Below are 23,814 nucleotides of genomic sequence, written 5' to 3'. Positions count from 1 at the left end.
GTTTTACATTTCCTTGTTCAAATTCCTTTACACCTTCACCTTATTCTACCTACATGGTTTTATTTGTGTGTGTTTGTTGCTTTGTTTTTCTTGACCGTAAAAGTGTGAGTTTGAGTAACCTTAGCCTCATTGTCGATAATAACAATAGCACAACTATCCTATCGGCAGGGCACCCAATTAGTGAGCGATCTATTTACAACACTTTTACTACTCAAGCTAATAAAGAAACAAATGAAGCCAAGCTAACCACTTTTACTTGGCTGCTTCCAACTACGGGATGAGAAAGTAAAGATAATAGCAACAAATACATAGTAGATGTACATGCATACTTAATTGAAAGTCATGAAAGCAGAACGCTGTAGCATGCCACTAACAACGAAATTTGTTAACGCTTTTGACGCACGTAAATATGTATGTGCATATGTACATAGTAGTGCATGTATGTCAGGCTCTACCATGCATGAATTTTGTATATGCCATATATGAGGGTACCTGTGTAGTCGCTACATGTATGTATGTACGTTCTGTCAGCATTAAATTGGTGCTAATTAGATTGTGCAACAAGTTGAACTAACCGACGTACAATTTTAAATACTTACCATATGCCATATGCACAGAGATTACATTCCCACATGCCTTTGAAGGAGGGTAAATGGCCAAAATGCCAAACTGATGCTGCATTTACGTCGTAATTAATTAATTTAAGACTATTAACTTTCGCCAGAGTTGATAAGGAAAATGAAGAAACCGCACACACACCTGCAAATAATATGAAAGACGCCTACTTGCCCCCTACATATCCCAACTCTGCATTTACAACGGCATTTAAGGAAAATATGTGACTGCTTCAACCTAAGTTATTATTCCGAGTGTACCAAATCCGCAGGCAATGGCAAATTTCCGATGGCATTTCTGCAATGAAAAAGCAACATAAAACTTTAGGTATCTCTACTAATGGAACATCATCAAGACGCACAACAAAATTAGAGGCGACAAAACACAGCGAAATTGGAGCAGAATTAAAAAAAAAAACTCTTTTTTTAATTGCAATAAATGGGTGATTACGCGTTGAATAATAGTTTATTTAATCAATATTTTGTCCGCTTTTATTTTGGCAATTTTACGATGACTCAGCATGCATTGGTAGCGCACTAAGCGAGCTACACAGCGCGCTCAGAAGCTGAAAAATGGGGATGTACGATGAATTTATTATTTTCTTTCTAAGCAAGCTTTAAAACTGTTGTCTAATATAAGGTTGTCAAAAAAGTCTTGCGGTATTTTTATTGAATTTTCAATTGTTCATAAAATTGTTTATAATAATGCGATTTAAGTCAAATATGCGCCGTTTTGTTTGATGACGAGTTCCCAACGAGATGCCAAGTTCATAATGCCCCTCTTATAGAATCTCGCTTCCCTATTGTCAAAAAAACTCGGAGATCCAATTTTCACAGGACTCTCTTGTGGACAACTTCCGACTACCAAGCTCGTTCGCCATGGACAGAAATAGGTGGTAATCACTTGGTGCGAGATCCGGACTATACGGTGGATGCAAAAGAACCTCCCATCCGAGCTCCCGGAGCTTCTGGCGCGTCACCAAAGATGTGTGTGGCCTGGCGTTGTCCTGATGGAAGACAATTCGGCCTCTGTTGATCAAAGATGGCCTCTTCTACATGAGTGCTGCATTCAAGCGGTCCAGTTGTTGGCAGTACAGGTCCGAATTGAGCATTTGGCCATAGCGAAGCAGCTCATAGTGGATGATTCCCTGCCAATCCCACCAAACACACAGAAGAACCTTCCTGGCCGTCTATCCAGGCTTGGCCACCGTCTGGGCAGCTTCACCGCTTTTCGACCACGACCGTTTGCGCTTCACGTTGTCGTAAGTGACCCACTTTTCATCGCCAGTCACCATCCGCTTCAAAAACGGGTCGATTTTGTTGCGATTCAGAAGCGATTCGCATGCATCCATACAGGCAAAAATGTTTTTTTGCGTCAAGTCGTGTGACACCCATACATCGAGCTTCTTTTTGAATCCAAGCTTCTTCAAATGGTTTATAACGGTTTGATGACTCATGCCCAGCTCTTGGCCGATGCTACGGCTGCTACTATGCCGGTCTCTTTCGATCAATTCAGCAATTTTATCGCAATTTTCGACGACAGGCCTTCCGGACCGTGGCGCATCTTCGATCAGCTCTGCACCAGCACGAAAACGTTGAAACCATCGTTGTGCGGTGGAAATGGAAACTGTATCGGGTCCATAAACTGCACAAATTTTATTGGCAGCATGAGATGCATTTTTGCCTTTATCGTAGTAGTACTGTAAAATATGTCGTATTTTCTCTTTATTTTGCTCCATGTTTGCGACGCTAAGCAACACTAAAAACTGACTTGAGTGGTTGCTTCACCGGCAGTGCATTATCCTTTTTTGCCAAACATTCTGTCAAGAGCAGAGTTCCGCGGATCTGGCTCGTTTCTGGATTATTCGCGTAGTACAGATCTGTAATGGTTACGCATAAAAGGTCTAGCTGAGTGTAATCGCAGCCTTAAGGGCTTACATGGCCTCTCGAAAGAAAGGTGCGTCCGCGTTGTCAGCATAACTCCTGACAGGATCATCAAAAATGAAAAAACAAAAATAAGTGTTTTAGTTAAGACCATAAACTCGTGCTTGAACGAAGGAAAGAAAAAAAAGTAAAAAATGGAATTTTGGCAGACATTTTTTCAAAACAATGAAAATGTCGGTCAAATTTGCTTGACATTTTGTTTCTTTTAAATATTTGTAATTGAAAAAAACAAAAAAAATCTTTCATTCATGCACGAATAAATTGTATCTCGAACAGCTGTGCAAAATTTCATCAAGATCGTTTGAATAGTTTTCGAGAACATTTGACAACCGACTTTGAAAACACGGTTCCGAGTAAAATGCATTTAAAGTTTTGAGTAACAATAAAAGTGGCTTGGAGCGCACACATTGCAAAGGCTGTGTCTCCGAAACTATTATTCGGATTGACTTGAAAATTTAGGATAATATTCTTGAGATGTTGTAGAGATGAATAAACTAAAAAAAATCGAGTTTTTGAATCCACGAAACCCATGCAACTCCTTAAGGTGACTAATTGACACCGCCAAAACGGATGATAATACCAGAGAACATAGATGCATAGGGAAGATTCAAGCCTAGAGCTTTCCTCATTTTCGCGAGGTACAAAACCTGGTGGTGAAATTCAACTCAGAAATTGCTTCACCACAAGAATGATAGATTACTAGGTTTGGCCAATAACTATGGTGAAAAACAAAATTGTGAGGGGAACTTCGGCTGGCACGTCAAGGGAGTGATTCGCCAGCCGAATTCTGCACGTTCATTTCGCATGTATTCACACACTCGTCCAACCACTCGTTTTTCATTAGCAACAAAGTAAAATTTAGCGAAGACTGTGTTGATTTTTTTTTTTTCATATATCACTAACACAATCCTATCGTCAGCTAAAATCTGCACGATAATTTCATACATATTCACACACTCGTGCAATCAGTAGTTGTTCGGATGGCTACGAAATTATATTGTGTTAATTTGTTTCCTATATCAGTAAACAATTTTTAGTTTTTCTGCAAAAAAACCGATTCAAAGCTCCTGCTACGTCAGCTCAACGACCGATTCTGTCAAATTCTCTGAGAGCCTTTTAACACTCTGTAATTGGCCATACCATAAAAATCTTTTCACCGTGGCTTCACCACAATTTAACAGTAGGAGATTAATTTAAATGACTGACTGAGAGAAATGAGAGGGAGAGAGAGACACGTAGGTATGAAAAAATGTATGTCAGCATTAGCACCTTGTTTTGTTGCACCTTGGCTTGTTGACATATTAGATTTGTTCTTTTTATTTTGCGTAACAGCAAATCATAGCACTTAACATTTCAATGCAAACGCTATACTATATTTAATTCTGTGACTACGCTCAGCTATGTTAACTCTCATATGTTAACTTTCCCCCAGTCGTGTTGGAATTATAAAAACTTCTTAGCCGCGTTTTGTTAGCATTTGAAGTCCTGAAGTTTCTCTATGCATCAATGTTCTCTGATATTACTATTATCCTGAGATTACTATTAGTGGTATCCAGAAGTTACATTATTTAGGTATGCGCTGTGTGACAAGTTCCGAAATGCAAACTTTAATTTCAGCCTAAAATGCTAAAATCGTACATGAGCTGTTAAAGAATCCCATTGGGGTTCGCTTGCAGTACAGAATTTGAATCACTTACATATGTCAGTATAATAAGAGGAAGAGTTCAGCCACACATTTCCACTGATATAATATACTTTTGTACAAAGCTAAACACACATCTGGCTTTACTTTCTAAAATATCGATAGGGATAATTGAAATGATGCATTGTTGCAGTGATTGAGTAAATGCAGGTTGCATTAGTGGTTTCGCATGTCAGTTAAAGCATCCACTAACCGCTGCTTTGTTCTTAGCGAATTTGATAGTTGAGTGACGTCAGTGTAGAAAATAAACAAACCTTTGTGTGCGAAGATATGTGTGTACGATTTATTCTATCGTTCTTGCCTTTGCACTTATTTTCGCTTCTTTTCTTGTACTGATGTCACTGACCTAGCATGGCGCAATCGTTCTTGAGTAAAATTATATTACGTCAAAGTGCTAAAAGCAATTGACATCATCAATTGGCGTCAGTGATGTTTAATATTAATGCAATTGTGGCTAAATGCCAATCTAGTTGAGAGTGTGTACATACTTACATCTCATATATAAGTGTATGTAAATAGGCAAACATGTTCTCTTTACATCCGTTTTACGGCTAAATTATTTTTCTAAAGTATATAGAGTTGTTAATCAATCGAAAGGTATTTAGATGCGGAAGAGTGTGAAACAGCGGTTTAAGAATAAGATATTAGTCAACATTTTTACATGGGTAAACATAAGGATGAGTATGTATTAAGCTGGGGAATAAGTTCGTAGCGTTTTTACCGAAGACTTTTATTTAACACTAATCGTACCGCGCCCAGTCAAATGACCGGTTACAAAATTGCATTTAAAGGCTGCACTTATAATCTCTTGCTTCCTTTGTACAGGGTGGGCCATATAGCGTTTGCTTTTTGAACCACCTATTTTTTGAGAATGGTAACACGAATGACATGTCAAATGCGTTCATAATTTACTTAAAGGTTTGACATTAACGAAATGGGACGCTATATGCTTAAACAAAATTGGGAAATGTTGAAAACCCATTTCCAAAGTGCTGAGTCTTCTTCTTCTTTTCTGATTTTCACATCGGTGGCTACGTCAATAAGCAAAATTGTCGGATTTGGGGCTCAGAAAATCCACACGTTAGTGCAGAGAAGCAAATGCATCCACAAGGAGTCACTGTTTGGTGCGGTTTTTGGTCTGGCGGCATCATCGGGCCATTTTTTTTCGAAAATGAGCGAGGAGCCGCGGTTACAGTAGATGGCGAGCGTTACCGTGACATTCTCATCGATTTGTTCATAAATGACAATGTTCAATCTTCAAAATAAAAATAAAATTTGAAAAAATATTGATTAGTTTTTTTTTATAGCCGATTCAAAAATCAAATTTGGCATGGCCCACCCTATATTAACATATGTATATAATACAAAAAAAATGAATTAATCAATTATATATTCGCCCTTGCTGTTTACAACCTCCTCCCATCTTTTGAGTTGAGCCAGTTTTTAAGTACCTCTTTGTTATCGAAGGTAACACCCTTCATTTGGTTTAACAGGGAGCGGAAGAGCGTAAACGATGGTAATCGTTGGTCCGTCTAAGGTCCGGAGAATACGGCGGATGCTGAAGGACCTCCCATTCGAGCTCTTGGAGTGCGGCTTTCACGATCTGTGCAACATGAGGCCTGGCCTTGACGTGAAGGAGTATAGTTTGACCACGTCGATCAGGTCCCTTCAGTCGAATAGCGTCATTCACGCGGTGTCTCTGCGTAATGTAGAGCTCCTTGTAGACCGTTGCACTCTTTTCAAGCATTTCCTAATACACCTTGCCCTTCCAGTCCCACCAAACACATGATTTTTTTTAGATGAAGATCCGGCTTAAAGCTCCTGGAGCCACCCACTCCCTTCTTTACTTCATATTGATGTATAGGCCACTATTTCTCATCTGCCGTGACGATTCGGTACAAAAAGTGCTGTTTATGATCGCGTGTTGCTCGATGACGGGCGAGATGCTGAGAAGCAATTTGAAAGCGATTTTCTTTGATTTTTCGTTGAGCTCGTGAGGCACCCAAGTTACCATTTTTTTTTTTTTTTGTTTTTGCCAAACAGCAAACAAACCCTTGTAAAAAATAAGGAAATATAATATAATAACGCTAAGAACTTATTCCTCAATCCAATATATAAATCGCATTTCGTATTAAATCTGTGTGTAATATTTTAGTATAATTAAAAAATACAAGCCATGAAGTGGAGATAAATATTTCAAAATTCGCTGAAGCATTATCAAATTTAGTACATTTCAATGACATATGTATTTTATGGGCAGGCTAGTCACCTACCCTGTCAGAAATCAAATATTATATATTAACGAAACCAACGCAAGACTGAGTTTTGTCGAGGCCCTATGCTCCCGAGTGGAGTGAACAAGGAAAAAAAAATATATATATATATTGTATAGGCATCAACTTTTTTCATACCGAAAGGATCTATGGTCACACACTACCTTCAAAATAAACGGTTCATATAAAATTATATTAATTATTTGCCTAAATGAGGAAACCTTATGCCTATGGGTAGTAAAAAAACTATTACAAATAACACATTACATATTTTTAAAGCTACCAGATATTAATAGAAAATATATGGAATAAATTTGGCTGAAATTGCGCTCTTTTCCATGCGAATAAAAGTTATACTTGTGCAATAAAAAAGTGACTTAAGCAAATTTTTAGAAGAAAACTTCTAAGTTACAACAATGCAGAGCAAATGGCAATAGAAAAATATGTGTATATCTATTCCTAGGTTAGCGATATTAAACTGTGCTACGATTGTTTTGTGATATGTACCAAATACCATCTATGGAACCATGCTGAGATTAATAATCTAGACGACTAAGGAGCCCATTTATAAATAGAAAAGGAAAAATTAAATTCCGCTCACTAAATTTTTCCAGGGCTAACTTATTGTATATTTCCACTAAGCAAGCGTTTTTAGAAAAATATATTTGGCGTGGCTTATTTCCTTCATAATAAAAAATATCAGAAACATCTGCTCAGAAAAATGTTTATACATTTTCATAATTCGGCCAGCAATAATCCAGGTACCTTTGTTTTGCTACTAAAGCAAAGTTATTTTCTATACGAGTATTAAGCGGCTTGTGTTTTTGAAAACATCGCTGATGTAATGGAAAGCGTTGAAGAACAACACTCGTCAAACGCATATTGCTGTAGTGCATCGTGCATTTGTCGACTTTTCTTTTCTACTTCTATTTTGGAACGCCAATCCACTCAATACAGAAATTTTTTTGAAGCTAAATGCCACCTTGAAATCGCCAAATTAGCTTTCTGAACACATCTAGCGAAAAATGACCAGGCATTTTTACTAAATCTATACCGAATGCTAAATTGCTTCCCACCGTTTGCCACAGAGCCAAAGACTGCAATTGCAAAAACAAATATCCCACTGCTTTCGGCTAGTAACTAAATATTATTACCATCACCCAAAAATCTGTGTCAAATAATGTAATTGAGTTGCTTTCGAAATATGAGCTCTTTGGCATACGTCGCCACCCAACCAACCGGTAGTCAATTTGCAGCAGTTCAAATTGGCAGTTTTGTCGCCTTAAACCAAATCAAATCAAAATGTTCACTATGTCGATCCATCAGGCTACCATCGGATCAAGCAAAATATTGAACGGTCGGTAGCCTCTCATTCAGATTGTGATTGAAAGCTGTAAGCAGCGACCAAGCAAATGTAACATTTTTAATAGGATATGGCACATTATTTGTACACCAAGCCACAAACTGGATGCATTCAGACATGCGCACACCTGAAGGCAACGAATGCACTCACTGATACTCTGCTTGCCATCGTATTCAAATTATATGCATGCATACATCTATTGACGATGCACAAATATGGCTCAGCATACGAGGTGACATTTCCAGATCAATGTAGGAAAATCTCGTTTCTAGACATATTTGTTGTATGCAGCTTAAGCATGGCTGTGGCCTAAACATAAAATATATTCATGTTTAAAAGCTCATTAGGGCGGGTCAGTTTGATGTTTGATTATATTAATAAATTTGATTATATTATTGTAATAAAAACATAAATTAGTATAGTACATAAAATTATTTCATAAAAAAATACTAGGAGTATAACGTTCCAGTCTTTCCAAATAGGCAGGATTGACTTGGGTGGGAGAATCTGCACCGAAGCTTGCACCTCTGTCTTCGCTGACGGCTTCAATTTATCTATCTCCTTTAAATTGCCGAATACGGAGCATGTAAAACTTGCCCCAGTGCTGCCCTGAATGCCGTTTTGCACTTACTTTCCATCGACTTTTCTGTCATGTTCATCGCAGCTCAAAGTGCAATCAGATTAAAGGAGATTGACACCTAGAGGCAATCTCTCAAGGGACATAGTAGCATTTTCGGGCAGTTCTCCGAACTTCGAACAGATCTCTCTATCCGCAAACTGGAGTTTGAGGGTCGTGCTAGGGCAATCTTTCCAAATAGGCTGGATTGGATGGAGGGGAAATCTGCACTGAAACTTGCATCTCTGTCTTCACTGTCGGTTCCAAGATGGAATCAGGAGTCGGAGCAGGGCTTTTCTCCAAATTAGCCAATTTATCTATCTCCTTTAAACTGCCGAATACTGCTAGTGTTTTTCAAGCAGAAGTCTTTGCGATCCTGCAGGCATGCAAAAGGCTTAGGGAATGCGGGAGCGAGGGAGATATTAATATTATATTTTCTCCGATAGTCAAGCCGCGATCAAGGCTCTGATGATGCCATAGTGCAGAACGAATTTAGTAAGCTCCTGTAAGGAGGAGATCAAATCTCTTGGGATGCAGGTAACATTTCTCTAATCTGGGTTCCAGGACATAGGAACATAGAGGGAAATGAAATTGCTGATGAGCTTGCCAGGAAGGGGCCTGAATTGGCCTCAGAGACCTCCTACCCGATCATCGGCATCCTCTTGACAGTTGTTAAAGGGGAACTGCACAAATTATAATATTTCTTAGGAAAGCGCAGAAAAGATGGAGCTCCATTTCTTCATGTGCTATTTCGAAACCCCTTGGTCCCAATATGATATACGAAGAACTCAGAAAGTCCTTTGGACTCCTCGCCATTCAATTTCCAAACTCGTAGCTGTGGTTACCGGTGACTGGCCAATCGGCACACACGCGGAAAAGTTGGGGTTACTTTTTAACCACCATTGCAGAAGCTGTGGGGACCTTTCAGAAAAAGACTATTGAGCACTTTCTCTGTAAATGTCCAGGTTGGCAGCTAGACGATTAATGTCACTAGGTGCTCCTTTTTGCGACAGCCTGCGGTAGTGCGCCAACCTAAATACCATCAATCTTCTCCATTATATCAACAGCTCTGGCTGACTGTAGATATATTCCTGTTGAAGGTCTCATAATGGTATCAAAACGACGCTTTGGTGCTACTTGAGGAGTGCCAGACTGGTACTTCAAACCATTTCACCTTCTTCTTCTTCTTCTTAATTGGCGCGATAACCGCTTACGCGATTTTGGCCGAGCTTAACAAAGCGCGCCAGTCGTTTCTTTCTCGTGCTAACCGGCGCCAATTGGACACACCAAGTGAAACCAAGTCCTTCTCCACCTGATCTTTCCAACGCAGAGGAGGCCTTCCTCCTCCTCTGCTACCACCAGCTGGTACCGCATCGAATACTTTCAAAGCCGGAGCGTTTGTATCCATTCGGACGATATGACCCAGCCAACGAAGCCGCTGGATTTTTAATCGCTGCGCTATGTCTATGTCGTCGTAAAGCTCATATAGCTCATCGTTCCATCGCCTGCGATATTCGCCGTTGCCAACGTGCAAAGGTCCAAAAATCTTGCGCAGAATCTTTCTCTCGAACACTCCAAGCGTCGCTTCATCGGATGTTGTGATCGTCCAAGCTTCTGCGCCATAAGTTAGGACGGGCATGATGAGAGTCTTGTAGAGTGTTAGTTTTGTTCGTCGAGAGAGGACTTTACTGCTCATTTCACCTACTTACCTATAATGTTACAGAAAGACTTGTATTCACTGTATAAACTTTTACTAATATATAATATTACACTCGGTGACAAAACAAATTTCTGAATATATTTTTTTTGCGATCTAGCCAAGTAGAAAAAACTGCATACTTCGAATTTTAAATTTCGTTTTAAGATCTAGACTCAGGGTCAAAAAATCAATTTTTCTTAGGATGAAGCTTAGCAGTAACTTTATATTTATTTATTTATTTATGTCAATTGAGCTGCTTATATCCGAGGTATGTTTCCATTTCTTCAGCGTATAAAGTTTTTCGATTGGGTTATGAGTTTTTTAAACCTCTTTTGTTTGTGCCCTCCCAGTAAGGATTTTACCAGACGTAGCCAAATGGTTTGGTGCCAGTAAACCTCCCTTAGCCCTAGCTCTTCACTCCTGAGCTTCTCCTTGATGGTGTGTGGTCCCATGGCAAGGAGGCTCGGGTCCTATTAAGGGCGAGGCCGCAACCTCTCACGCCAATGTGGCCACTACTTCGTTCCTAGTTATACTCCTGTGTCCTGGGACCCAAATTAGCCGGATGATATTGTGCATTCTTAATGAGTGCCGCCTGACTATCACTCAGAATGGCAATTCGCTCATTCCGGACATTCCTGTCTAAGTTTATTTCTGCACATAAACAAATGAAAATCGGCACAACCGTTTGGTTTTGGGGCCGCCGTAAATTCCAGCGCCTATGCCTTCTGGGGTCCTGGGGCCATCTGTGTAGCAGTGCAGCATGCTTTCTCACATTAGTTCACTTCATGACAGTTATCAAAAAGCTATCCAGTGAACACCTAGACGAAGCTGGAGGTTGTGAGCTGCTTGGCCTACCCAACAGGAGAGTCACTTCTGGCCATGCCCATGTGCATAGCAATCAGAGAGCTTTCCGCAATATGCATCTCTGTGAATAGCCTCTTCCGCCTGATTTCAATGGTATATAAAATGTTAAGGAATGTCCAGGGAAGAAAATCAAACAAAAGAATTTTTTTTTTATTTCTTGTAAATTATTTCATTTTGAATAGCCTTTAAATGACTACTTTGTTAACCAGTGTACATATATATAAGATTATAAACTACTTTGAGTTGTGTTCTGTTTAAGGAGTAATTCTGAAAATTCATGAAGCTGGCGAAGAAACTTCAACCTTTCATTTCATCATAGAAATTGAAAAAATAAAAAAAAGATCGAGTAGTAAATTCAATTTTAATTTTAATGTATTCGTCATAAAGCTCCTCTAAAAGTCTCTTGATACTCGAAAGATCAAAATTCAATTTGAACAAAAGAAATAAGTCAAAATTGAAATGGCGCTTAATTTTGAAAGGAAAAGGGTAAAAACTTTGATTCCCTTAAGTCTTTGCACTGAAAAATAAAACCAGCATCTCTCGTGGCAAATTAGATGCCAGGGCTAGATCTGATTATCTTTCTTCAAGAAACTTATAACCGATCCTATTACCGTTAGACGCGCAGGCACAAGGTCCTCATAGACTTCTCGAGGTAATCTGAGTGCCTCGCGCACTTGGTAGTTTGTAGGTTAAGTATGTGTTACTGGTATACAAAATAATAATTTAGGAGCCAGTGGCCCTCCGCGCCCAGTTTCATTCAATATGTTATTTCTCAATCAATTATCGATTTATTTGTGCTTATCTATTAAATCGAATTGCACACATAAACGATGCTCATTACAAATGCATGAGATTTGTAACTACGCAAATACTTGTTTTTCTAATTTAGGCTTCTGCTAACGCAGTACCTAATTCACGATACGACAAGTTTCTCACAACTATGCCAAATTCGGTGACGTCAAACTACTTTACCTTACAAGATTTTGCAAACTAGTTTGAGCATCAAACACCTGACACAAGGCTGTCGCAAGTTAGCGCCACAGATAATAGTTAGTCGCAGTAAGTCGCGCTTTGCTCTAAATTTTGCCAGAACATCAAAACAGCGCTTTGAGTGACCAGTGTATTTGACGAAAATCTTCAACGGAGCCTGAGCAGTTGCTTTATTGGAAAACTGTGTGAAAGTGCCATATACAGGTATGGATTTCTGAGCGATGCCCGTTCGGTTTTATTTTGGTTTTTATAACTGCTTTTATATGCCGCATGCTTCCGAATGACTTGTCTTGTACGATGGAATTGGTAAATTAAAAATCATAGCTCTATAAAAATTGGGTCAACTTTTTTTTGCAATAATTTATAAGCCCATTTCTAAAAACATAAAAAAATGTCTGTGATATGGTCAGTTGTCTCACGTTCACGTGCAATGCACAGTGGTACGATTTCATACATTTCATACACATAAAGAAAAAACAAGAAACAAAACAGGATAAAAAATGGAAAGAGTGTTTTTAGGTTAATGAAGTTTTGTTTGCAGTTCAGTTTTAAGCGAGTTCAAAAAAATCCAAAAATGTTTGAGATCGGCCACTGATGCTTTCCATTTCAATTCAACCGGGCTATTCGGGTTATGTTCTTCGATTTCGATGTAACTCAAATATGTTGCTCTCTTGTCAAAATAATGAGACACGTATTTTTTTGTTCGCCCGAAAAAATTTTTTTTCAAGATTTATCGGTAATTTTGTTATTTGGCTGAAAATCGATTTTTTTAATTATATAAGAAATTTTTTTTTAAAGGCTCATAACTTAGTGAAAAATGAACCGATTTTAATAATTTTGGGTTAAAAATGATCGTCATTACTTACACGAGCGATTTCATTTAGAAATAGTTGCACAAAAGTAGTTGAAAATTTTTTATTTTGCAAAAAACAAAAAGACAAGCCTTCTTTTTTCAAATGGCGTTTTGTTTGCTCAAATATCTTTTTTTTTCGCAGAGATATCGCATTTTGAAATTTTCATGTTTCGAAATTTTCCTACACCTGAAAATCGATGAAGATAACATAGACATGATATAGTCGATTACTAATTTTCTTGAATTGAGTCTTATTTTTCTTAAAATTTTGTCTCACACCATAAGTGTGCTGACTCACCACACCCCTACACTATCTAACCTTTGGGTACCGAGTCACACACAGCCCTAACCCCTAGAAACCACGCCTATCATACCGCGAGCAGGCTGACCTACTTAACCCCAAGCAAGCTTACCCACAAACTCCAAATTTACATACTATTAATCCATATATTTCAGGCCCTCAAAACTCAAATTTAAGTTCACAGTGATGGGTTTTACATAGTAAAACCATAAACTCGCATACTCCTAAAATTACTTAGTTGGCTATTTTTTTTGTCTCTTTTGACTGGACTATCCGTCAAGGTGCTTCACGATGACCCAAAAATGTTCGAGTCTCTGCCAAATTTTCACCATTGAGTTGTTTAAGCATGTATGGTTCCATTTTTATTAATGGCGTAGTTTCCACTTGTCAAATATCAAAAAATGATATCTTCAAAAGTGGCTTCTACTGAAATAGCGGGCTATTTAAAATAACAACTGTTATTGGAAAACCCTTTATATACATGAAAGGTATAGACGATGTGCAAAAAGGGCGAATCAGACAACAGCCACGTCTACTTCTCATACACAACTTTTTTTTCAAATGCAAATAAGAAGATATTTCAGTAACTAGAAAAAATAAATTCCGAATTCGATATTTGGATTGGCTTTCGAGATCTGTTCTAAAATTTTAAAGAAGGGGCTGGGCTGTTATTTGGGTTAATAAGTTTTGAAATTTTGAATATATGGTTGGTTTTAAGTTTAAATAAAAATTTAAAATGTGAATAGGTGAATCTCTATAAGTAAATATTTCTAAATACAAAACAAAATATACAAAATATGTATACAGAAATATACACAATATAAAATTGTTTTTTTCATATTCATATCCTACAAATTTTTCCTTTGAAATAAAAAAAAAAAGTTTTATATTGTGTATATTTCTGTATACATATTTTGTATATTTTCGATAATTCTATCTAACTATTGTAATTCGACTGCATTCTTATTGGGTTCACATCTTATGGGCATTACATAAAGATGGAAACTTGCCAGCCTTCTTTAGAGAACATTTTTGTTGGTGGAAACTCTATCATTCTTCCTGAAAAACATTAGCCTGCAATTTCTGCTGTGCTTATTTTGTGCTTTAGATATAAATATCAGTACATTTGCATAACCATGAAAGTATGCAATTTTTTTGTATCATCAAGAAATTTTTCGTCATTTAAATGAAGCGTACATTATATTAAAAGCCGCTAATATGAGCAAATTTTTGTTCAGGGCATTGATAGATAAAAGATAAGGGATGGGACGCTAGATGTTTCCAGCGCTGGCAACAACTTAATCTAAAACATTGTTAGAGCGCGGAATATCTACAGGGTGGCGGATGAATTTTGCTAATATACATTAAGAAACTCAAATAACTTTTTTTTTAGTGTATGGAATTCATTTATTTTTTTTCAAGTTGAAGGTCATTAAATTTTATTAAATGTAGCTTAACTAGTTTTAAAAATAATTGAATTTAAATGCCCCCCATGCTCGTTGACACAAGTGCGGCATCTTAGTAAAAAGTTGTTCATTGCTGCTTTGAGAGTTGCGACAGGAATAGCCGCAATTGTTGCCCGAATGGATTGTTTTAGTTCATCCAAATTTGTTGACTTTGTTTTATAAACTTCTTGTTTACATAAACCCCACAAGAAAAAGCCAGGTGCAGTAAGGTCAGGTGACCTGGGGGGCCAACGAAATTCGTAGTTTCTTGAAATCAGTTTATTGGGAAATTTTCGTCGCAACTCTGTCATAACAGTCTGGGCTATGTGAGACGTTGCCCCATCTTGTTGAAACCACACAGAGTTGAAAGGAATTCTCTTTCGGCGTAGTTCTGGATAGAAAAATTCTTTCAGCATTTTCAAATAACGGTCTCCAGTAACCGTAACGGTGTGACCATTTTCTTCAAAAAAATAAGGCCCGACAATACAGCGTGAAGAAACCGCACACCACACTGTCACGCGAAGAGGATGCAATTCCGTCTCGTGGAGTATCTGTGGGTTAGAAGTACTCCATATTCGACAATTTTGTTTGTTCACATTGCCGTTTAAATCGAAATGGGCCTCATCAGACATGAAAAGGCAGTTTAACATGTTTTGGTCTTCTTCCACCATTTGCAGGATCTTCTGGCAAAATTCCAAGCGAATCGGCAAGTCTGCTGCATTCAGTTTGTTAACCATTTGAATTTTGTAAGGAAATAAGTCTAAATCTTTGTGCATTATTGTTTGCAAAGACTGTCGGCTGACACCAAGTTGAGCAGATAAGCTTCTTGTTGAAACCCTTGGATTGCTTTGTATAGCTGCAGCTACAGCAGCGATCGTTTCCTCCGTCCGAACTGGTGGGTTTCGATGATAAGGCCTTCTTGTGACAGCAAAATTATTCACCAGTCTCATTATGGTCCATCTGCTCGGGGAATCGCCGCCAAACATCCGCCTGTACTCTCTCTGTACCAAAACTATGGACTCCAGTGCGTGATAGCGGCGGACTATCCAAATTCTTGTTTGCGTGTCCCAGTTATCCATTTTAATAAATTTTAAAGATCAATCTGCAATTTTAAAACAAAAATGGAACAGATAACTTAAAAAGAAAAAAAAGTTATTCAATTTTTTTTTGGTAGCGGCTTTCATCAGCCACCCTGTATAAGGGCTATCTGCCTCTAACGGCAATTACTAAGTCATCTGCGTAAGCAGTGACGTGGCAACCGCCTCTCTCCAGGGTCAGCAATAGGGAGTTTACTGACAAAATCCAAAGAAGGGGAGAGGACTCCGCCTTGCGGTGTGCCTCTGCAGACCTGTCTGCTTAGAGTAGGTAGGTAGGTATAGTGGTTGTCGTTTGACACACCTAGGCCTGCTGTAGACCCATTGTGAAACCACCGGGGTTGTCCCCTCTCCTCACTCTACATTGTCCTCATTGAACCAACCAGTGGCTTTGATATATCTAACAAGACTTGTTATTTTTATATTGGCTACTTCTGCCAAGTTATTCAGGAAGCTTTTTCCTAAAATATTGAGCCTTCTACTATCCAGAGCCATGCACCCGCATAGAAAGTGTTCTATAGTCTTTTCTTCTTCAATGTCGTTACAGCTTCTGCAATAGTCGTTATAGGGCGCTCCCAGTCTACTGGCATGCCTGCCAATCAGACAATGCCCTGTTAGGACTCCGAGACGATTTCTCATGTTTTTCCTGTGTCCGGCCCATGTTTCATTCCGGCCACGTCATTCTACTAGTTGCACAGGTCAGGCACTGAGACCATAGCCTGTTGGCAGCACTGATAGTGTGTTTATCTATAAGCATCTTGCTTAGAGTAGGGCTGCTTAATTTAGCCGTTACCTTTCTTTTGACGCGTATAGCTTCTATCAGAGCAACAACGTGTGGTTCAACTCCGAAATCTTCTAATGAATCTACTATAGCGTTTGCATTTATGTTGTTGAAGGCGCCTTCTATATCTACGAAAGCAACCCATGCAAACTCTTTGTCTAATAAACTTTTTTCCACCAACTCGACGAGTGAGTGTAAAGCGGTTTCTGTAGACTTCCCTTTAGTATAAGCACGTTGCGCCGAGGAGAGCCTATTTAAAGGCACAAAGCCCCGTATATATTCATCCGTTATTCTTTCTAGGATCTTGAGCAGAAAAGACGTTAGAAAAATGGGTTAGTGTGTGAGGACCTACCTGCCTTGGGTATGAAGGAGACTTTTGCCTCCCTCCCGCCTAGCGGAATGTGGTCCATGTTAAGACAACTGCTGATGACAATTTTTATAAACGGTAATATAATGTCCCGCGATTGCTGCTGTTTAGCAGGGTAGATACCGTCTAGTCCTGGCGATTTATAAGGGCCAAAAGTGTTCATAGCCCATTCGATCTTTGCGTTTGTAACTAAGAGACTTCCTAAGTCGGATTGCCTTTCATTATTGGCGGAATCGAATTGTTCCACCGGCCTGGGAAGTGTATGTCTAGGAGAAGACCTAAAGCTTCCTCACTTGACGTAGTCCATGTATTCCCATGACCTTGTAGATAGTCTAGGTTGCAAGGTGTTTTTGAGAGAATTTTTCTTAATTTGGCCGCTTCTGAAGTTTCTTCGATTTCTTTGCAATAATTTTGCCAAGATTCACGCTGCGAAGTTCTAGCTGCTTTTTTATAGTTTTTCAATTCAGCCCTTTAGGCTTGCCAGTCCTCTGACCTTCTCGTTGCCTTGGACAGATTAAATACTGTTCTATGGGATTCTCTTAGCCAGGTTAGATGCTTAAACCACCATTTTTGAAAACTAAACGCAAATGTTTGTAATTCCTGTTTTATGTTACAGATATTTATTTGACATTTGGTTGTAGTAAATAGTAAATTATGCAAATTTGTATTTTTAATTTGAAATTTTATGACAGTTATTTAGGAGATTATTTTATTATTATTCTTTGTTCGCAAACTTATTTCCGGATTCTAATACTGGAGTACGTTTTCCTACAACATCATTGCGGTTTCTGTGTCCAAATAAACCTGATTTGGCTTAGGTGATTTCACAAACAAAAAATTACGTCAATTATTATAATAAAAAACGCTTCCGTCTTTGTTTTTTTTTTTTTTGTTTTTTTGTTCCAATGAGAATTACCTCTTAAGTTATTGTTGTGAAATTTGTGAGTAGTTATCAACCGATTTGAGCTAATTTAAATTATAGCGCAGCACTGCTTAACAACGTCACATTTCCTTTAAATAAACTTAGTTAATTGCTTAATTTGATTTTTTATTTCCAGGCGAATTGGTTCAAAGCGGCTCAATACTGCCGATATCACGGCATGCACTTGGCGAGTATTTCTTCACAAGAGGAGAATGACAGACTAGAAAAACATATACGCGACTTTGGTAAGTATTTATTAGCCGAACTGGCTGCCTGAATCATCAAGTGGCAACAGGGTTTGCTAGTCACGAATAATTGAAAGTGTATGTTGGCATTTTATTTTGAGCGCTCCACATGCGCGGCAAACATACTTGACTTGCTGGCAAACTATTTCAATGAGTTCAGAAAACGTCATCAATAAAGAATGCGGTGAATGGAAAAAGCAAAAATTGGTATACTGCCTTAAAAAACGCATAAATAAATTTAATGAATTAACTGCATGTCGCTGCTAGCAGCATTAATGAGCCACGAGCACAGCGCCTTGTCTGCGTGTGCAACAAACGACGCTTTGGCATTTTAGCCAAGTAAACCTTCCAAATAAACGCTTATGTTGCCAAGTGATATCAATGCATTTAATGCTTTTTTCACATTTTCCTACATTTTTGACTTTGTGCCATGCTATGCCCATTCAATATTGCGCAATGCAAGAAAGGTACAAAGTGAATGGCGCGCTAAGACTTTATGGCTTAGAGTGTCGACCGACGAGCCTTGATGATGGCAATTGTGGTCAATGCACCTCTTAGCCTCACATAATACCCGGAAGAATTGAGAGGGTAAAATATTTAATATTTAATTTTGTTTGCTCCGGTTTTTTGTAATTTGTTTTGCATGTCACGTTAGCGAGTAAAAGCACAAGCAAGTTAACCAGCACAATGGCTGACGGTGCTACATGGACTTATGGGTACTTGCATGACTTAGGTATGCTATATCAGAGTATACATATACGAGGTGTGTTCAAAAAGTATCGCGAATTTTGTGTTTTGTTTTTCAAAAACTATTTATTTATTCATTAATATCTATTTTGTTCCCTCAAAGTAATCCCCATGACATATTATGCACTTGTGCCAACGTTTTTTCCAATCTTCGAAGCACTTCAAAAAATCATTTTTTTTTTTTCTTGTTCAGCTCCTCCTTCGATGCCGTCTTTATCTCGTCAATTGTAGCGTAGCGTCGTCCTTTCAGTTTCGACAACAACAACAGTGGGCCAGATCTGGGCAATACGGTGGCTGTGGCATCAAGCAACGACGTGTGAGCAGGGGCGTTATCGTGATGTAAGAGCCAATTTTTGTTCTTCCACAAATCCGGGCATTTCTGCCGGATTGCTTAGCGCAAATTGCGCATAAGTTGCAGGTTATTTTCCTAATTGACGATTTTCCCATGTGGCAAGAGCTCATGATGCACAACGCCCCTGCAATCGAGGAAAATGGTAAGCAAAACTTTTACATTCGACCGAACTTTGCGCGCTTTTTTCGGTCTTGGTTCATGCGGCAGCTTCCATTGAGATGATTGGGCATTGGTTTCCACGACATAATCATAAACCCACGATTAGTCACCAGTTATGACCCTCTGGAGCAAATTTGGGACATCGCGGGCAGAGTTCAGAGTCCAACATCTCATTAGCAATGTTCATGCGATGCTGCTTTTGGTCGAAATTGAGCGGTTTTGGTACGAATTTTGCGGCGACTCGTCTAATGCCTAAATCATTGAAAAAAATCGAATGACACGAGTCACTAGGTCCTCAGCGATATGTCTAGGTCCTTAACAACTTTCTAACGGTAATTCGACGATTGGCCAATACTATTTTTTTCGTCTGTTGTTGAAGTGCTCGGGCGTTCAGCATAATTTCCTTTTTCACACAAAATTTGACACAGGTTCTTTGATCCATCATTTTGCATAGGTAAAAATCGAAGACGAGTCGAAACTCGTACAAGCAAAGCAGCTGTCAACAATTGACTGAACATTCAAAATGGCCGAACTCGTGGGCATGAGGGAGAGACATGAGTACCAACATATCGCCACTAAAAAATCGAAATTCGATTATACGTAACCTGCGAAAATTCAAAATACGCTATACTTTTTGAACACACCTCGTATATATATATATGTATATCTATATGCAGATACACAATAGTCGTGCATATTTTTGTGTATGTATACCAGTGCTTTGTAAGGTTAGTGAAGAAAAACTACTTACTACGCTTTTAACTTCATTTCATTATGGCTGACGCAGCACACACCGTGCAGTCGCTAACAGCGCTACCATTTTTTCACGCTAAACATGCGAATCACAAGCAAACCACCAATGCCACGCGCAGTCAGCCGCTTAGCAATTGTGATGCTTCTGGCGGCGGTGGTCACTAAAAATATCAGGTTCTTTTTTTGTTTTTTCGTTTGTTGCTCTTTGCGCGCACTGCTGAAAAGCTCCAATTTCCAAACGTGACTACATTCACTCTTGCCTCTGTTTCATCACATACCATTATATGCACCCATTATTTATGGCACACAATTTTGCATAATCACATTATTAATGCTCTCTCACTTTTCATTTGCTTGCCCGCCTCTTTGAACCAATTTCTGCTGGCACGCCTCAGCAGGTTTAGGTCACGAACATTTCTGGACATCTGGCACCGACCTGGCCGATGAGGGTATCTTCTTCTGGATGGCTAATGGTAGACCCATAACATTTACGAACTGGAATGCGGGCGAACCGAATAATTTCCGCTACGAGAATGGTGAAGAGGAGAACTGCTTAGAATTATGGAACCGCGACGGCAAAGGACTGAAGTGGAACGATTCGCCGTGCAGTTTCGAAACATTTTTCGTCTGTGAAGTGCAACCGAATTAACTGAATAACTGAAGCAACATGCGAAATGACGAATACTCGTACGACAATGAGAAAGGGGATGAAGCGGAGCTAAGTAGAGAAAATATCATTTTTTTGTTTGTTTCTTGAAAAACCGCTACAAACGAATGCGTAAGGTTTTTATTGAAAATTTTCATAATTTCATATGCGACGGTACTTGTTTGGTGATTAGACGCACGTGTTCCATGCACACGACTTAGGTATTTACTCAGTAAATCACATCAACCACAATAGCAGGCAATCATGTTTTTATTTTATTTTTTATTATTATCGCTTCGCCTTTTCTTTTTTTGAAAATGACTAATTTTATTTTTTCATTTTTCTTAATTTATAACAATTGTTTGCACGCACGGAGTACGCGTGTGCAGCAATCAGCCGCGCACCATTCCAGTAAGTGATTTTCGAGTTGCACATTACGTATACGCACCCGTAGCGCTCGACTGATTGCGCGACGCTAATTCGTTTGCTCTTTGTGCGTGTATGCGTACTGGGGGCATGACCTGCGACGAAAGTATACATTTATGAATTTATATAAGTGCTAAAGCATTGTAGACATTTTCATGGTTAGAAAATTAGAATAGACGAAAAAAAAACATTTATTACTCATACGACCCGTATGCCCAAACAATTAAAAGAATTAAATTGGGCTCAAAATTTTATTTCAAAACAATTATGTAATTAAAGTTTAAGAAACTTACTTCGAAGCAAGTAATTGATATACATTTACTGCCTTAGCATTATTTCTGTAAGTAATGTATAAATTATTTTTTGCTTAGTTAGTGTCATTTTAACTTATATTGTAATTAAATATATATGTACGTGTATGAATTTGTAGCTTAAAGACTTAAGTGCAGCAGTTGCATTTAAAATAAGTATCTCTTACAAAAGCAAAACAAATCACAACACAATGAAGATAAAATATATGTAAATTCTTAATGTAAGAAGGGAAGAATAAACGAAAAAAAAAAATAAAAGTAAAAATTTCTTGTGCATTGCATTACTTTTCACTTTCACTTGCTCCAATTTCAATTTCAATTTCAATACAATTAAGGGAAATTATACTGAATTTGCATAAACCACAACGAAATTTCAATCAGGAAAGTCTTCGACAAATGGCAAACAAGAAAAGCGTACGCACAGCAACACAGCAAGCACAGAGTGGATGTAAATGTAACAGCGCCAAATAAAATGGAAAGTTTTCACAAAAGCAACAAGCAAATGTGAGCAGAAAACGAAGCAGGTGCATTCTCCCTCTGGTGGTAAGTAAAAATCTAACCGCAAGTGCCTAGGAAGAAGAGATGATGGAAAACAGAACTGGGAAAAAGAATTATAACCCCAAAAAGTTAAAACATGCAATAAATACAACAAATGCCATTCCAACAGCATTAACACAACCGCACTCTCGCCAACATCTGCGTAACTACATCACTACCTGCATACCTACGAATATATGCCTACACCTACCTACATACAATTTGAGTACAATTTTAATTTATCTTGTCGTTTTACTCATCGTCCGACTCTTTTGGTTCCAACTTTCACTGCCCATATTTTCTCCCATATTTTCTCATTCTTCAAAATTGCCCACTTCTCCAATAGCAATACACCGTTTGCTTGCTTTTCGGCAGCATCAGGTTACACAAAACCTGTTTCGGGCGAGAGCGGCAAACGGCAAGGATAAACACATTTTTAATCTCTCTAACAAGTAACATAAATAAAAACCTCAAAACATCAGCCTAACCCAAAGCAACAACATTCATAACTAAAACAACTAAGCAAACAATAGCCAACAATGAAAAGTTAACCCCAATGACAAAAATCCCCCCGGGTCATGCCCTCACTTTATCTCTCACTGCTACTTCGATTATACACTTTGCGCACTTACTAGTGTTTAGTGGTCCAGTTGACGAGCATGTCCAGGCATTCTCAAAAATGTGTCGAAAGGCAGTTGGTGTTTCGAAAATGTTGATCCACTGTAATGAATGTCATATCGGCAAAGCATCTGCTAAAATTCACTTCCTCACGGCAACTGCAAACAGCGAAAAATCAAATACACACACACACACCCGTACACATGCGCTAAGTAAGCGCATCTATGTATATGCACATACACATACACTCATACATCCACGTATGTTTATCTACTGAGCTCTCGAAACTCAAACTGGAGCATCAAAAGTCCTGCCACCGCATCACCTCTACTTCCGTCCTCACCACCCGCTCCGTCTCTGACAGCGCACAACATGTGTTCACATATAAAAACTTTGCGACGTTTTTAGGTAGTAGTTTTTACAACTTTCTTCGTGAATTTTCTCATATTTTTATTTCACTTTTCTTTTTATTTACTTTTTCTTGTTTTCATAAAAGAAAAATGCAGTGAAAGGAAATGACAGCGGAGCGTCATCATACAGCTATCAAACATATGAAAACATTACATTGAATTAGTGAGCAGCATTTAAATTGGAGAGTTCCCTACAAATACGTACTCATACACATATACGAGTACATTCCTACGCGTTGGTGTTATTGCTTGGCTGTTTCGTTGTTGTGCGTTTACTCTCATGGTGGTCGCTGTTCTGTATGCGCATGTTCCATTTAACAACAAAACCAAATTACTGCTCTGAGCTGTAATATGCTGGTAAGAGATAAATTCTCTGCAAGTTGAGAACAGTGGGGCTGAGCGGCAAGGTCAAAATGAATGTGAGTAGAAATAACTGAGAAAAAAGTGGAGCTCTACAAGTTTGTGCAAATCTGAGCTTCTCAATACAATAATTCTGGAATTTTGTGATTTTTAATAATAAGTTTTTTTTTTATTTGCAGTTATGCGAAATGAAACCTGAAACGAAGAACACGATTCACTTTCTCAATATCTCAAGAGGCAAAGAGAAGATTTCTTTAGAAGTTAATGACCGTTAGCAACGGTGGCTGATCACTTTTCTTCATGCGTTCATCAGACGCGGCTTGCTACCTAAATTTGAACATCCAACTTTTCTGTTTCAACTTTAATGTTATTTGGGAAGTAGCACACGTATACACAGTGGCACAGAATTAATCATCCTTACT

The 23,814-nt window shown here is 38.5% G+C and overlaps 1 protein-coding gene and 1 long non-coding RNA gene across 4 annotated transcripts in view; both read left to right on the top strand.

Annotated features, from left to right (window-relative positions):
- LOC128859787 (GATA zinc finger domain-containing protein 10) overlaps positions 1–21,736 on the top strand; it is a 150,945-nt gene extending 129,209 nt beyond the window's left edge. For 2 of the 3 annotated variants that reach the window (XM_054096869.1, XM_054096867.1), the window contains 2 exons: positions 17,965–18,073; positions 20,480–21,736. In XM_054096869.1, the coding sequence (XP_053952844.1) occupies positions 17,965–18,073; positions 20,480–20,733 (363 nt within the window). In that variant the 3' untranslated portion in view covers positions 20,734–21,736. The remainder of the gene's footprint in view (positions 1–17,964; positions 18,074–20,479) is intronic. The other variant, XM_054096870.1, reaches the window with a different exon arrangement.
- A 30-nt stretch (positions 21,737–21,766) lies between these two features.
- LOC128859788 (uncharacterized) lies at positions 21,767–23,814 on the top strand. The gene is made up of 3 exons (XR_008454190.1): positions 21,767–22,010; positions 23,119–23,451; positions 23,572–23,814. It is a non-coding gene; the product is annotated as an uncharacterized LOC128859788 (long non-coding RNA).

The sequence above is a fragment of the Anastrepha ludens genome, chromosome 4, assembly GCF_028408465.1.
Source record: "Anastrepha ludens isolate Willacy chromosome 4, idAnaLude1.1, whole genome shotgun sequence".
NCBI lineage: Eukaryota > Metazoa > Arthropoda > Insecta > Diptera > Tephritidae > Anastrepha > Anastrepha ludens.
This window is presented reverse-complemented; position numbering and strand designations above follow the sequence as displayed.